At 33.7% G+C, this 16,892-nt stretch overlaps 1 protein-coding gene and 1 pseudogene across 1 annotated transcript; one reads left to right on the top strand and one right to left on the bottom strand.

The window, feature by feature from the left end:
• Nucleotides 1–7: 7 nt before the first annotated feature.
• On the bottom strand, nt 8–3,803 carry LOC102663680 (fasciclin-like arabinogalactan protein 1; annotated as a pseudogene).
• Nucleotides 3,773–10,123, top strand: LOC100796022 (mechanosensitive ion channel protein 2, chloroplastic). The gene is made up of 14 exons (XM_003522715.5): nt 3,773–4,095; nt 4,407–4,619; nt 4,720–4,779; nt 5,483–5,640; nt 6,403–6,526; nt 6,614–6,711; nt 7,055–7,168; nt 7,441–7,501; nt 7,808–7,957; nt 8,201–8,311; nt 8,486–8,653; nt 8,735–8,848; nt 9,020–9,076; nt 9,219–10,123. Exons 2-14 carry the CDS (start codon nt 4,542–4,544, stop codon nt 9,969–9,971), a joined length of 2,046 nt encoding a protein of 681 aa, XP_003522763.1. The 5' UTR covers nt 3,773–4,095; nt 4,407–4,541; the 3' UTR covers nt 9,972–10,123.
• The last annotated feature ends 6,769 nt before the right edge of the window (nt 10,124–16,892 follow it).

Here is a 16,892-nt window from a genome sequence, read left to right as displayed (position 1 = left end):
CGTCATTTTAACCAAGTGTGATCCCATCAGAGGGGAGAACCTTACTGATCTGGATTACGAAGTTGTTATAAGGGTTTTCTTCGACCGATTTGATGAACGTTGAGGAGAGTGTGCCATCGTTGTTTTTAGGGGTGAATGCAACTTTTTAGTCGTGGAGGTCGATGATGCTAACGAAGTCGGTGGATCCAGGGGCGGTGCCGATGGCTTGGTACATTGTGGCGGCGAGGGCAGTGTCGTTGGCGATCTAGTGGAGCTTCTTGGCACCGAAGTAGTAGTCGAGGAGGATGTGGAGGGAGAGGGCGTTTTTGATAGTGTAGATGGAAAGGTGCTTCGAGAGAAGGTCTGACATGGCGGCGTTGTCGATGACGTAGACGATGATGGTGGTTTTGCTGTTGATTTTGGGGGCGAGGTGGGTGAGGGTGAGGTAGTGGTTGAAGGTGGAGAACTCAGGGTGCTTTGCGAGGATGTTGGTGATGTTGTGCGCATCGAAGGAGGTGGTGAGGAGGAACAGCGTCGCCGCGAGCAGTGCCTGAAGGAGCTACATTATGGAAGGTAAGGTTAAGAGAGTGAGAGTGTGTGTCTAAGATCTAGTGGCGAGAGAGCTTGTTTATGGTCTAATCAGAACATACCATATGGCAGTCAACGTTCGTTTGTAAAGTCAACGTCTAAATCTGGGCTTAAGAATCAAATTTACGGGATTAGACATAAATAAGGGACTAAATTCGTGAATAAATTTAAAGGGAACTAGAATTGAAATTGAAGACAATTAGGGGGACCAAATTTACAGTTTTGCCTAATTATTATGAAAAAAAACATTTACAATAATTAGTCTTGGTCAACTTATTTGCAAAAATATATGTATAATCCAAACAAAAAATACACCACACCAAAAATCGGGTCAAATTCTAACCGTTTAAATGGATTCTATAGGAATAAGATTGGCTAACCCTTATTTGGCTCTTTGATAGTCTCTTTTTAAGACTCTATGATAGATTATAATTTATTAAAAATCATCATTTTTTTTTTGTAAATTTTGTTTTCTCATTTAATGATTCTCACTCCTGCTATATATTAAATGAGAAGTGAAACCTATCAAAATTGATGATTTTCAATAAATTCTAACCGATCGTAGAAAAAAGTCTTTGAAAGAGAGTCTAAGAGAGAGTGTCACTAACATTCCTCTATACTTGTACTCTATTAGGATCCAATTGATTTGCTAAAAATGATAGTATTGAACAAGATAAATATTTATCTTTCACATTTGATTTGAAAAATATTATGAAACAACACAAGTTAAACATAAGAGATAAGACAAAAACTTAATTTTTTTAGTAAATTTCTTGAGAGAGAGTAACTCGGGAGATTAGTAATTGGCTTTCGGCTATGGATACCTTGATTCACACAAAAAAATACTAATTTTTTGTTATTCAAAAAATCATCAAACAATTTTTATCTTAGATACAAAGTATTAAAAAGATACACTTAGTTTTACTTCTCTCTTATTTCCTACCCATGTTTTTTCTGTAGTAACACAAATTGAATCACTACATTTGAATTGTCAACAACTTTATCATGTGATGTGATGTATTTTGAATTCATGTTATCTATTAGTACAATCTTAATATATTATGTATTTTGAATTCACATTATCTATTAGCTACAATAATCTTATCATGTCATGCATTTTTTTAATTTATATTATTTAATGGTTAGCTTACTTGTCTATATTATGTATTTTAAAAAATTACATAATATATATATAATAATAATGTAAATTATCTTAAGATAATTAATATTAAAAAAAAGTTATTTTAATAAATTTGATATTATTTTGTTTGTGATGTTCATTGTTCATCAAACAACGATAAAAAATTGTTTTGTAACTCAAATATTTAGTTTGTATTATTCTCTTTATCCTATATTGTAATACGTCTCCCAATCGTTATCTCATACCAAGAAATTTGACACTCAGCTAGTTAGCTATCAACAACCGCAAGTTATTCAGTGGAATGCTCCCCCTGAGGAACAGTTTAAGCTAAACTGTGATGGAGCGGTGGATAATAACGGGATTGCAGCAGCAGTTGAAGGGGTCCTTAGGGATCATATTGGCATGCACGGTTCTTTTTTCGTTCGCTTGCAACTTGGGATCCTGTTCGGTTTTGCAGGCTGAACTGTGTGTTGTGGTGATAGGTGTGAATTTAGATGTTTTAATGGGTTCCGGATTTTTTATTCATGTTCTTGTTGATGTTTGTTCGACTAGCTTCCCTTGTGGATTATTTCTATAAAAGCTTGGAAAAAAAATCTCCTAAATAGTCTACCAAAATTGGAATGTTTTAGTAAATTACATCGTATTAAATTTAAACTATTTTTTTAGAAGAATATAAACAATTTTTGGGTTTAGAAATAAAAGACACAATTTTCAATATATTGAGCATTAATAACTATTTAAATTTAAATTTCAAATATTTTAGACATTGATTAAATACTAAATTTAAATTTCAAACATTGTTAATTAAATTTATAAAATAAATTCTTTATCTTTATAGGCACAATTTCGTAATTTGAGTGATTCTTTTTTGTCTGACCATATTTTTTTCTGTCTCCCGGACATTAATTAATTAAGTAAATGTGAATTAAAAATATTTGTTATATCAATTTTTTTACTTAAATATATTTTTAGTAATTTAAATTTGAATAATTATTTTTTTAGTTTTTCAAAAAAGAATTTATTTTTATTAATCCTTCAAATTTTCAAAAACTTATTTTTAGTTTCTCTTTTTCCATTAATGGTGTCATAATTTATGATGATATGTCATCATCAAAAGTATTTTTTAAATTAATTTTTTTTAAAATGATTTGTGACCATTTAAAACAGTTAAAATATGTAAAAAAATTGTAATAATTTTATTTTTTTTATTTTTCTTCTTTAAAACCAGCAGAAGATATAAGAAACTACCACCAAATCATACGAGTTAATTATTTTGACAGTTTAAAATCATTATAAAGTATTTTTCAAAAATAAAATAAAATAAAAGTTTGACGGTTAAAAAATGGTTACAATTTGTGAGACCATAAAGAGAACAAAAGAGAAACTAAAAATAACTTTTATAAAAAATAAATTATATTTTTAAGAAAAAAAATAATTATCCAAATTTAAAGAATTAAAAATATAATTAAGTGATTTTTTTATTAGATTCCCCCTTCATCATCTTTTCTCCATGTTTCTTTTTCTTCTCTCGATGTCTTATCTTCTTTTTATTTCTCCTCTCTTCTTCTTCTAATAATTTCATACTCTCCATTTTTTGTTTTTTTTTCTTCCTCCCATTATTACCCTTTCCATTCCTTCAAACTCGAGCTACTGATTTCTTTTCCTATCTTGTGTTGATTTTTTTTTCTCATTCCTTGTCTCCTTTTTTTTTGTTTTGTTGTCTATAACTTTGAAAATGAAAATGAAAAATCTTTACAATAATCTCATTTCATGACATGACCCTGACATATTGGTGTGACAATAATTTTTTTTAGGAATTAAAATTATACAGTCCTAAAACTACAAGGCCAAAAGTGGATTTAAGAAGAAGAAAAAAACTTTGGAGAAACCATTCTCATCTCTCTCTCTATTCTTTTTGAGGAAACCATTCTCAAATATTTGGAAAAATCCGGAAAAACAAAAATAACAAAATTTAATAATAAAAAATAAAGGCAGAAGCACATGTCGTGTAAGTTACTATTAGGATATAAGGGCCACCTTCTAGGCGCCACATAAATCCACGACAATCTGTAATTCCCGGGTTACCAGCATACATTAATCCGAAACACAGCGTTTTGATTGGACCACGTACCAGAAACCCGTTAATCGCCTCATTATAAGAACAAAACGTACATCCAAGCCAACCGAGTTTGCCTTTTCTACGGTCTCGTCCTTCTTCTTAAACTACGAGTTGCATTCAACAACCTCTTCCACGAATTTCTTTTCTCTCGACGAGGGTAAACTCGTAATGTTCGTTTCGATTTTTTCCAAAAGCGCCTGCGTTTCTTCCCGAGCGAAATCTTCTTTTCTTCCACGAACCTTGGATTCATTTCAGTAGCATCTTTCAGGTTCGTAGATCTCGAATTTCACTCAATTGCGTGTTGTTTTCCTCTTTTCCTTTTTTTGAAGATGCGTGAGCATGTTGAATTAAGTGCTGTTTTCTACTTCTTGTTAAAAGCTCCGATGGTTTTATTGTAATTTTGACACGAATATTTAGGGTTTTGTTTCTCGCTTTTTGCTGATTCTGAAGTTATCTTTTTCTCAATTTAGCCCTGAGCTTAGTTCAGTTGCTGAGAATTTGTCAATAGATCAAAATTTCAGTGAATTGTTGAGTTTCTTTCTTTGCTAATTGCTAATGTTCTTGTTTGCTTTTTTGCAGGGTTTATATTCCATTGAATTTTACAACTTTTTATTTTGGTAATTCCATTATTGAGAAGCCGAGGCATTGGGGTAAAGGGGAGAACTGGTTTTCAACTGTGAACTGATTGAATTACCTTGTACGGCAGTTTCAAGAATGGTCTGTCCGGGTTCAACGAAATTGTCTCATGACGTTAGGTTCTACAGTAATACTGGATTCTGTAGTTTCCATCATGTGCGTTTTTTTTTTTTAATTTTAATGTTTAGGTAAATTCTCTATTGTATTACTCTTCAAATTAAAGAATGTTGAGTTTCATTTCCATGTCATTTGGCAGAACCGGATGGGGGTCGGTCGATTACATTTGGTCACCTTAAATCTTTCACCATGTAGTTTGGTATGGCTTTTATGAAATAGAAATTATCCATAGTCTCTCCTCTCTCCCTTTCCTCTTTTATGTATGTTTGATGGATGTATTTAATCCTTTTCTGCTTGAATTCCTCTTTGATACGGGTGCTCAACTGCTCATGAGCCAGTAGGCTTACTTTGGCCTGGTATTTTGATTGGATCAAATTTTTAGGCTAAATAAATAATGACAGAGTTGGACTGGACCCAAAGTTTAGGCAAAATGTGCAAATTTTGATATGATGTATGGCTAATGCATAAAATTTAAAAGTGGAAAAATGGTACTTTTATAATTTATATTTTTCAATCAATGAGAATGTTTATACATAAGATATGAAATCTAGAAATTCTGTAGTAAGCTTGGTCAACATAGGGTGTGTTTGTTTAGCCGTTTCTCCCACCTTCCAAGAAACTAAAAGTGACTGAAGAACTTTGTGGGATTTCCGCACAATGGAATTTAAACGTGTTTAAAAACACACTCTTAAAGAGTGACATTATAGAGTGACAAAAAGATATTGATTTAATTTTTAAAACCCAATCCCAGCAAAGATTAGCTTTGAGACTGGTTGGGTTATTGGCCAGAATTTGGTCTTGAGCACCCCTACTCTTTTCATACAATTGCTTTCATATAATATCGATTGATTGTGTTTATTTAATCTAAATCTTTGGAGATCTTTTACTTTTGGAAATAACAGAAGCAAGACTCTTCAGCACTCCATCTTTTAAGTAGACCACATGCCCCGATAAGGCATGTGCCTTCCAGATGTAATGTTTTCATTTGTCAGTCTGTCCTAATACCAGGTGGAGGAAGTGGAACTCCACTGATGAAATCTGCTAGTGTTATTTTAACAAGGTTGGTTTCTCTCTCTTTTCCTTGTTAATTAAGAAAGGTTTCCTTGATTTAGCGGAAATGCATGCTCATATTTATATATGGCTTTTTCACCTTTTTCGTTTTGCTGTAAAATTTATGTTTATTAACTTTTTTTTTGGAGAGGGTTTATGTTTGTTAACTTGTTTACTCTTGATGTTTGCTAGCCTTTCTAATAATGTTACATGTATATACAGTCAGGTTTATGCCTTGAATATTTTTTGTTCCTCTTCTAACTTTCATTTTCATGAATCAGCTTGTAGTTATGATTCAGAGGTATATAATTATATATCATATTGTGGTAAATCATTAAATGTTCTTTTATATCTTTCTCAATTTATTTTGACTCTGCTTTAAACTTCCTGCTTGTTTTCAGTCATCTAGTGCCTAACACAGCTGCATGGTAACTCTGCCCGTCTTTGTTTTTTGTATCTATTTATTAGCTTGTTGACATATATTCTGGAGTAACTTCAATCTGTCAAATGATCTGTTTCTCTTTTCTCTTTTAGTAGTGAATATACATATAAATTGGCATTGACTGGACCTACCAAAACTTAAATTAATTAGTATATGAACTTGTAAAGTAATCTGCAAGATTATATAACGATATGCTTAAACTGTATTTCTGAAGGACCGGGATTGATTGGTGCTAATTTTGTACTATTCTTGCTGCTTCTCTCTCTCTTAATCTTTTATTTAATGCATAATCTCTATGGAAACATTATTTATTTTTTGATATTTATTCAGGTCATATGATGCTCTACAAGGAAACCCTACTTTTCTTCAATTGATCCCAGCTATTGGTATCATTGCCTTTGCTGTTTGCGGTCTTGAGCCACTCCTTCGTCTCAGCAGGGTTTTGTTCCTTCAGGTAGTTGATTTTTAATTATTCACATGTCCCAAATCTGACTGATTAATATAATTAATACCTTTTCTGTTTATGAAAAAATATTTTCAGAGTACTGACAGTAGTTGGAAGAAAAGTAGTTCGCGATATATCATGACATCTTATTTTCAGCCATTGCTGTTGTGGACTGGGGCAATGCTGGTATGCAGGTCTGTTTCTGGGTCAATGTTAGACCCAAGAGTTTGAACACAAACTAGAAGATTTTATTGAAAGAATTCTGGGATTGAACTAGAATTTGCAGTACAGAACACTAACGCAGCCTAAACCCAAACAAGGAGCCTCCTCCTTCAAACAAACTTCAGCAATTTAACACACAATAATCAGGAAACTATCTCAATACAATTTAAGAAAAGCACACTTAACTGCCATACATCACATCATAACTGTCCTACAGTTGCTAAACAGTAAACATACAACTTCCATTCAACACATCATATAACTATATCTCCTGAGAAGCCGTATTGGTGTTGATCATAGAACTATTTGTTTCAGGGCATTAGATCCACTAGTCCTACCATCTGAGTCCAGCCAGGTTGTGAAGCAGCGGCTGCTGAATTTTGTGAGATCTTTGTCAACAGTGATTTCATTTGCCTACTGTTTATCAAGGTATTGATATCTGGAAGATGCATGACCAGCAGAAATTGGAAATGCTTTTTAAAAATGGATTTCTGTATTTTATTGTATGCTTCCCCCTACCCCCCTAATGCTGTAAGTTTATATTGCTTTTGCTTAGTAATTTATTATGGTTTCCTGCCTGCACCAGTCATTAAGAGATCATGTTTTTTATTTTTTTTATTGCTATTTCCCACTATTAGGTGTATTGGGTCCTGCATTGTGTTTAAATTATAATGTTATATGGTTGTATTTCCTGTTTTCAGCTTAATTCAACAAGCACAAAAATTCTTTCTGGAGGGAAATGATTCCAGTGGTGCAAGAAATGTATGTTTCTGTTACATATTCATTTACTACTTTGTTCTTGTCATTTTTTGATTGCCATGTCAATAACATTTTGCTGCCATAATACTGACAGACTAGTTATTTTTGTTGTCAGAGCATGTGAATGAAGCCTTAGATCTTTTTTAATATAATTTGAATTTAAAATTATATGTTTACCTTTTTTTTTCGGTATATGGATTGAATGTCTTTTTATCAAATCCTTCTTCATTTTCTGTTTTGATCTTTTTGTGAGGGAACCCAAAATTGATAATCTTTATCAGCTTCTCATTTAGGAAAAATTGACTGCAGATGGGCCTTGATTTTGCTGGGAAGGCAGTATATACTGCTGTATGGGTTGCTGCTGTGTCATTGTTCATGGAGTTGCTAGGTTTCTCCACACAGAAGTGGGTAACTGCTGGTGGTTTGGGCACAGTATTGCTCACTCTAGCAGGTCGTGAGGTACAGCATTGTTTCCTTCATACTGGCTACTATTATGGTTTGTATGGCTACTAGCTTTGTTTCTTGTTCATTGTTTGTTGTGAATTCATCTTCAAATCAACTTAATCAAATTCTGTGAAAGAATTCTAGGTGTAGCCAGTAGCCATATTCAATCAGTAATTTGGAATTTTGTATATAAAAAATAATTATTTAATACTCTTGTTTGGTGTTGCGATTCTAAGTTCAAGTTTGTGATTAATTCAGATATTTACAAACTTTCTTTCGAGCATAATGATCCATGCAACTCGGCCATTTATTGTGAACGAGTGGATTCAAACGAAGATTGAAGGATATGAGGTTTCTGGCACAGTTGAGGTTTGTATCTCTACCTTAGTTACTTTAATAGTATAAGTTTCATGCTGGTCCACTATATATATAAGTATTTTTATCTCCACAATCATGTGACTAATAGAAGAATCATTACCAATGGCAGATTTTCTTTTTGTGCAACAACTTCAATTATGTATTTAAATTTTGTTTTTTCTCCAGCATGTAGGCTGGTGGTCACCAACCATCATCAGAGGTGATGATCGCGAGGCAGTTCATATTCCTAACCACAAGTTTACTGTAAATGTTGTGAGAAATCTGAGCCAGAAATCTCATTGGCGTATCAAGAGTTACATTGCTATCAGTCACTTGGATGTTAACAAAATTAATGTGAGCATTATTGGTTCACATGCTTAATGTTCTTGGACTTTCTGATGTGTATTTTTCTGATTAGCATGTTTCTTCATGCAGAATATTGTAGCTGATATGCGCAAGGTTTTGTCTAAAAATCCTCAAGTAGAGCAGCAAAAATTACACCGAAGGGTTTTTTTGGAGAATGTCAATCCTGAAAATCAGGCTCTTATGGTTAGTGTCTGTTCTATTGATTTGTTTATTTTGCACAAGTCCTCAGCTTTTAGCTTGCAATTTTTGATGTTTTCTGTAGTGTCTTAAGAAGCATGATTCTTCAGAGGTTTCTTTTTTTAATTGTCCTTTCTCAATATACCATTCTCTTACTAATTATCCTCTTTGTTCCAGATATTAATATCTTGCTTTGTGAAAACTTCTCATTTTGAGGAGTATCTCTGTGTTAAGGTAATATGATATACACAGTAATTACAGTTGCTTATGGTGGAAACTTAGTTTCTGGATGTAAGCAAGTCATTATTATAAGATCATTATTCATTATATTCATAATATTTTCTTTTTGTAACATCATTTACATGTAAAAAAATAGGAGGCAATCCTTTTGGATCTTCTCAGAGTCGTCAGTCATCATCGAGCCAGGCTAGCCACTCCCATCCGCACTGTTCAGAAAATATACAGTGAGGCTGACTCAGAAAATATACCCTTTGGGGACACCATTTTCACTCGATCTAGTGCGGGAAATCGCCCATTCCTACTGATAGAACCACTATATAAAGTTAATGGTGAAGATAAAACTAAGCCTTCAACACGTTCAACTCGTGCAAGTGAGGAAAAAGATTTCAGGATTGATGAAACCATGGCATCTGACACCAAAGAAGATGAGAACTTTGCAGCAACATTAACCTCCTCACCTGATGTAAATTCCAAGGATAAATCCAAGTCACTGTCTGAAGCCCAGCCAAAAAAGGAAAATGCAGTAGATGCAGGAAAGGGACCTACAGTTCCTGTATCCAAAAACCTTGTTCAAAGTGCTGCGCCTGAAACCTCTCCTGTTACTTCCCACGAGATCAATTCTGCAACTTCTTCGCAATCAAAACAAGATGAAGAGAAATCTTCTGTCCCTCTGTCATCAGTTAGGCCATCCTTGGAAGAGAACATTCTACTCGGGGTTGCCATAGAAGGCTCAAAACGTACTCTTCCAATTGAGGAAGAAATGACTCCATCTCCTATGCCTGCAGAGTCACAAGAATTTGCTGTTCAACGGAATGGGGGTGGACCTCCTGCTAGTAAGGATAAGAAGGATGGCCAGTCTTCATTTCCAACTAGTAAACAGAATGACTAAGATTAGTAGCTAAATTAGGCAGATTAGAAGTTGATATTTCAGTACATACCTTCGATAGAAACTAAACAAAAATGATCCAGCTGTCTTTTTTATAAGTTGGAATTATGCATTGTATTCTCCCTAATTTGCCCATGTATGTACATAATTATCAATTCATGGTTCACACTCGGGTAAATGCATACCTTCAAATAATTTTCTCGAATCTATTACTTCTTAGACGATTAAAAATCATTCAATATATTCTTTTTTTAATAAGTGTCTTTAGTAATATTAATAAAAAAATTGTAGATATCATATTAATACATTTTCGAATATAATTATTTGGTATTATATTTTTTCTTTTGGAATCCCACATCTATATTACTTATTTTTACTATTCTCATGTTTCCCGAATGAGGAATAAGGAATGTTAATCACACTTTCTTTCTAACTCTAAACATACGAGGGATAGAGACTCCGACAAGTCAGTTAAAAGCAACTAATTTAAAAACGGTTGTTGCTCAAACATCACAAACACAACCTCTAAACCAGTAGTCATGTTGGCCAAAGCATCCGCACACGCATTTGCCTCCCTATAAATATGCTTCAAGGAATATCGCATCCCGATCTTCAACAGATTCTGGATCTCTTGAATAAGGTGTCCTCCAGCAACACTTCCTCTTTCCCACCATTGATACTCTTAACAACAACTTAAGAATCTAATTGAATATCAACAGCTTGATAATCCGTTTCTTGAATCAACTTCAAACCTTCATAAAGACCCCAAAGTTCAACAACAAATGCATTAGTTTTGTCAATCTTCTTTGGGGATTTTCTTCCTACACCGTTAATACTTTTTCTACACCCAACATTTTTTTAAATTTCAAAATTATCCCTATTAACTTCTTCTTCCTTTGTTCGTTATTTATTTTCTTCATATATCATTCATTTTCGTTTCGTTTTGGCCGAGCTTCTCCTTCATTGTTGTGGCTGGTTTGGTCGAGGTACATTGTCGTGGTGGTTCGTTGACGGATCATGGTGGTTCGTTGACGGATTGTGGTTGTCTTCGTGATTGGTATTGTGATGTAAAGGCAGAGGTTAATTTTTTTGTCCTGCAACTTGAATCTGTGCTAATAAACATATGAATTTGCAATCCGTAAGAATCATATGGATCGACAATCCGTATAACCTAATTTAAAAAAAAAACATATTTTTGATTTTTTTTATAAACTTAGTTATAGTTTTTTATAATATTTGTGTAAGTATTATATTAACTAGTTTATGCAAGTGTATAAAATATGAAAATTTAGATATAAATTTTCATATATATGCATATCAATTTTAATATAATATATTAGCATGTGCACTAAAAAAATAATTAAATTGTGTGAAAGTATATGTCAAAAAACTTACTTATTAATATATGACATATGTAGTGTAGAAGATTTTAAAATAAATTTAAACATGGAAGTTGTTCAAAATAAATAGATTTCTTTATAAATAATTAGAATTATGTATGGTGTCGTTAGGGGTCGTTAGTTTGTCATTGAATTTTTCTTAATGTTTTGTTAAGATAGACGAAGATTAGTGGATATATGACAACATAATGTTTAAAGAAGTTAACATGAATGAAGACAATAGAGAGAAACCTGGTGTTTTTGAAAATATTGATTGTTCTGATACCTTCAATACTTCTCAGCTATTGATATGATTTTGTATTTTGTTAAAATAAGTAAATGAATGTCCCTTGAAGATTAAACATGCATTATCCCTTTTGTAGGTGTTTGCTATCCGTGATGACGTTTTGCATTGGGTTTGCTCTGTTGCATATGATATTGATTTTGTGGCGATGATAATAAGGTCAGACACAGATACTAGAAAGAGAGGAAGGACCTCATATGTTTTAATTGGTTGTGAGAGGAGTGTAAAATATATGACATACAAGAAAGATTTAGTACAAATAGTTAATAGTAGTAGAAAATGTGGGTGTCTCTTTAAACTGCGAGTGAAACCGGTGTTGGGAGGTGAATGGTGGATGGTAAAGTTACTATGTGGGAGTCATAATCATGCATTAGCTAAGTCATTCGTTGGACATCCATATGTTGGTCGACTGACTGAGGATGAAAAGATTATTATTGGTGATATAGCAAAGTCAATGGTGAAACCAAAGAATATTCTTCTCACATTGAAAGAGCACAATGCCAACAATTATACAACAATGAAGCAAGTATACAATGTAAGATATGCATATCGTTCTTTAATAAGAGACAATAATAGTGAAATGCAACAATTAATGAAACTTCTTGAACACAATCAGTATATTTATTGACATAAACTGAAGGATGAAAATGTTGTATGTGATATATTTTGGAGACATCCTGATGCAGTGAAATTAAGCAATGCCTGTAATTTGGTATTTCTCATATATAGTACCTACAAAAAAAACAAATATAGGTTGCCTTTACTTGACATTGATGGTGTGACACCAACTGGGATGACATTTTCAGCTGCATTTGCCTATTTGGAGGGAGAACGCATAAACAATGTTGTTTGGGCATTGGAACGGTTTTGAGGTATTTTTTCTGAGACGTGATGCAATCCCTCAAGTTACTATTATCGACAGAGATTCAACATTGATGAATGCAATGAAAACTTTTTTCCATGAAGCAACTAACTTGTTGTGTCGGTTTCACATTGATAAGAATGTGAAGGCAAAATGTAAAACCCTTGTGGGTAAAAAAAATGCATGGGATTATGTCATGGAAGCATGGGAGAGTCTGGTGGATTTTCCTTCTGAGCAAGAGTTTGATGACTGTCTTATGAAGTTTGAAATTGTTTGGTCATTATGATCAATGTTTGTTAATTATGTCAAACAAACATGGTTGATTCCCCATGAGCAAAGATTTGTTAAAGTCTGGACGAATAAGGTGATGCATCTAGGAAACACAACAACTAACAAGTATAAAAATTGTAAATATATATTGTTTTTAATAACAACACATCAATGGATAAAAATAATTGTTTGTGCTTACTTGTTTCAGTTTTTCAAATGTAGGGTTGAGTTTGCACGTTGGGCCTTAAAAAGACTACTACAAAATAGCCTTGGAGACCTATGTAGTGTCTGAGAAGACATGAACAACATGATCACTATGTAACACACTAAAATTAAGGAATCTTTTTGAGAAGAACACGCATGTGATTGGACATGTTTTTAAAGTTACATCATACAAGAAACTAATTGGCATGGTATCAAGGTATGCGTTAAACCAGATTGTTGCTGAGTTTAAGCATGTAAATTATGTAGGCATTGACAATTCTCATTGTGGATGTATAATGAGAACTACTCATGGTCTTTCATGTACATGTGAGCTAGCTAGATATGTTCTTGGCAGCATACCACTTGACACAATCCATATGTTTTGGCAGAGGCTAAGTTTTTCATACCAAGGTTTATCTGAGTCCAAAGTTAGCATAACCAAAGAGATGGAAGCCATATCCAAGCGGTTTGAAGAGCTTGATGTATTTGGTAAAGTGACTCTAAAGAGTAAACTTTGGGAAATTGCTTATCCTAATCTAAATTGTATGTGTGTTCCTCCCGAAAAGGTCAAAACAAAAGATGCTTAAAAGCAACAAATGAGCATACAATAAAGATCAACGAAGCGTGATCTGTCATACTAGGAGTATGTGGATGCATTACATTTTGTGCAAAATAGCAATTCTTTAGTGAAACGTTGTGTATCATCATCTGAACAACCAAAACCAAAGAGGAAGATATCCATGTTGGATCAATTTCATCCATGCATTTATGATTTCATTGAAAACATTGTCGATGTTAAAGCTGATGGTAATTGTGGATATTGTGCAATTGCTAACTTATTAGGTATGAGTGAAGATTTATGGTCTTTGATTCGTAAACATTTTCTTAAAGAACTTGCACAATGGTCTGATGAGTATATGCACCTACTTGGTGACATAAACAAATATGAGGAGTTAAAGCGATCACTACTTCTTGATGAATTATCCATGGTATATAAGTTTTTTGTTACGTATTCATGGATAAATTTTTTGTAAATAATACTAATTAAAATTTTTATGTGTAGGTTACCATGAATAAGTGGATGAATATAACCGATATGGGTTATGTGATTGCATCAAGGTATAATGTCATCCTTATTTCTCTTTCTCTCCAACAAAGCATGACGTTTTTTCCTCTTAGAAGTCAATCACTGAGAAATAGTTTTGTACACCACATTATATGTATTGGTCATGTGTATGACAATCATTTTATTCAGGTAAAACAATTATAACATTTTAATGTGTATTTGTCTATATAACATGTATTTCTAAGAGATGGTTTTCTTTTTCCACCAACAACTTTTTTATGGCCAACACATTGTCATTATCGTGCAAAACAATGGCTCACTCCTTATATTAGTAGAATGCACTAGTATATCAATTTGATGAGGTTGACCGCACGCTATGTTAATTTAGGATAAGATTGAACATTTTGTTATTGTTTGGACAATGCTTGTAATTTACATAGTTGTGACAACATGGATAATGCATGTAATGTGGTAATTAACGTGTCTTTGAATGGACGTTCATATAATTATTTTTGTTGCGTGTCTTTGAATGGACATTCATATAATTATGGTTTACCAGCTTTAGGATTTAGGGTTCACTTATTTTAGGGTTTATGAATTATGTTTTATGGTTGATATATTTTAGGGTTTATGGTTGATATATTATAGGGTTTATTTATTTTAGGATTTAGGGTTGATATATTTTAGGGTTTACTTATTTTTGGGTTAAGTGTTTAGTTATTTTTGGGGTTAGGGTTTTTTATGTTTAGGGTTTAGCCGAATAACATAACAGTCAAATACTACATAAACACAAATTAAAAACATAGTCTAATATACAAAGTTAGTCAAGTAAAAAAAATATTAAGCATTGTTCATTTATATTGCATACAAATATCCTATAGTACTTAGTCAATCCCAACTATCCTAATGTGTCATGTGTATCCCTCTTACATCTAGATTGCACATAAACATTTCGTTGCTCAGTGACACCCCTGGCTAATCTTAAACAGTGCTCAGTTAGAGTGTATGCATCAGTTCTAGCAATGATTATCCTTATGTTAATCATGTGTTTCAAAAATTTTGCTATCTTTTGGCAAGTGTCCATATGACATTGACAACAAAGTATAAAAAAATTATAAGAAACATGACACAAAAAATCACTAATAGTGAATTGCAAAAATATATTATATCATTGCATGTCAAGGCATCTTTACATCGGCAACTCAAGGTGCGGGTGGTTGTGACATAGCTGCTGCGTGGATGAGCTCCTGAGGAGGATCTGGTACAATAAATGTATCATGATGCACCACATGTGGATGTCTAGGAGGGTCCCCAAGCTGTGTCGGACTCATGAAGGGGTGAGATATCCTATAGAACCACTCCATGTAGTATGCTACACACTAACTAGGAGTACTACAAATTTGTCCAACCAGTGCAAGATATTCTAAAAACCGAAGCTATCTATGGTCAATCTCCTCTATGGATAAGGATGGAGCAGCAAGGAGTGGAGGAATGGTTTGAACATAACCAAAATATTGCACTATCCTCTCTGGTTGGTGTCTAACAATAGATGAATCTCATCTGATATGTTCAGAATATAATGAAATGAGCTTAAATTCTCTGAATGGTCAGTGGTCACCATAAGGTATCCAACACACAAAATCTGGCGTCAATTTATCCAAGCTCTTATGATACGTCGTCATTGGCAATGCCTTTCTAGACTTCCAGTGACAAGCATGTGGTTTCCTCTCATGGTAATCCTCATCAGCAATAATGGAAGCAATTGTAGGAAAATGCTCGTAGATCCAACATTGCACATATTAAAAATACAAAAAAAAAAATTCTCACACAATAGTACATTTAAAGTATAAAATTAGTAACTGGAGGCAAAAATAATTATAATTACTTGTAACAAAGTGATATATCCTACAAGATGTTTTGTCGTATGTGCTTGGATGCAACATTCAGATTGTCATACATATGGACTAGTGCAGTCGCTCCCTATGAATAGCCTCCAGATTGGCTGAGGTCATGAAATGCGTCCAAGAATACGAGACTGATGTGTGTGGTACTCTTGTTAGCAAAGAGTGTGCAACCTATTAGATGCAATAAATATGCTCAAGCTGCTAGTGTCCATTGTCTTGCATCGCATTTGCTACGATAAATGTCTCACAACCAGGCTAGGCGAACACATGCCCCTTTGCATTGCTCAGTCTCATATTTTGCTTCTTGTGTACTGACTTCAAGCAACTCAACTAACAAGTTCACCGCTTCGTCTACAACAATAGCATCCAAGGTATGGAAGGCACCTGTAATGGGCAGATGCAATAAGCATGCCACTTCATCAAGGGTTATGGTCAGTTCTCTTATCGGTAGATGGAAACTACTAGTTTCCTTGTGCCACCTCTTCACAAAAACATATAAAAATCCCTTGTCACCTATCTCCAACGAACATGTAATTAGAAAACTTAATCATATAGCAGCCACTATGCCTTCAATCTCAAGTGCTGACCTTCCAAATTTCTCTTCCTTCCTCCCATAAGAGGCCAACTTCAACTCAGTATGTTCCTGAAAAAAATTAAAATTAATTAGTTCAACTAAAATGATAAATATTTATTCAAGTATTATATAATTAAACAAATAACTACTTCTTCTGCCCAAACTCTGGCTGCCACATGATCAACATATGACGTCAACACTGATGTATCATGGGGTTCGCCTATAAAACCCTCTATCAGTATCGACATGATCCGTAACTAGCTCCTGAGGTTGCTCATGAACCTTGTCAGTAGCATGATCCACACGGTAAACATCCACAGCAACAGCTGCAATTGCACGTTGTCTACGTGCAGATGTTGTC

The sequence above is a fragment of the Glycine max genome, chromosome 4, assembly GCF_000004515.6.
Source record: "Glycine max cultivar Williams 82 chromosome 4, Glycine_max_v4.0, whole genome shotgun sequence".
Lineage (NCBI taxonomy): Eukaryota > Viridiplantae > Streptophyta > Magnoliopsida > Fabales > Fabaceae > Glycine > Glycine max.
Note: the sequence above shows the minus strand (reverse complement) of the source record. Positions and strands in the feature narration are given on the sequence as shown.

Excerpts from the sequence above, each read along its gene's own strand:
- LOC100796022 (XM_003522715.5), top strand. The coding sequence starts at position 4,542 with ATGGTCTGTCCGGGTTCAACGAAATTGTCTCATGACGTTAGGTTCTAC. Across the intron at positions 6,712-7,054 it reads GGGGCAATGCTGGTATGCAG|GGCATTAGATCCACTAGTCC; the intron begins GTCTGTTTCTGG and ends TATTTGTTTCAG. Across the intron at positions 7,958-8,200 it reads TCACTCTAGCAGGTCGTGAG|ATATTTACAAACTTTCTTTC; the intron begins GTACAGCATTGT and ends TGATTAATTCAG.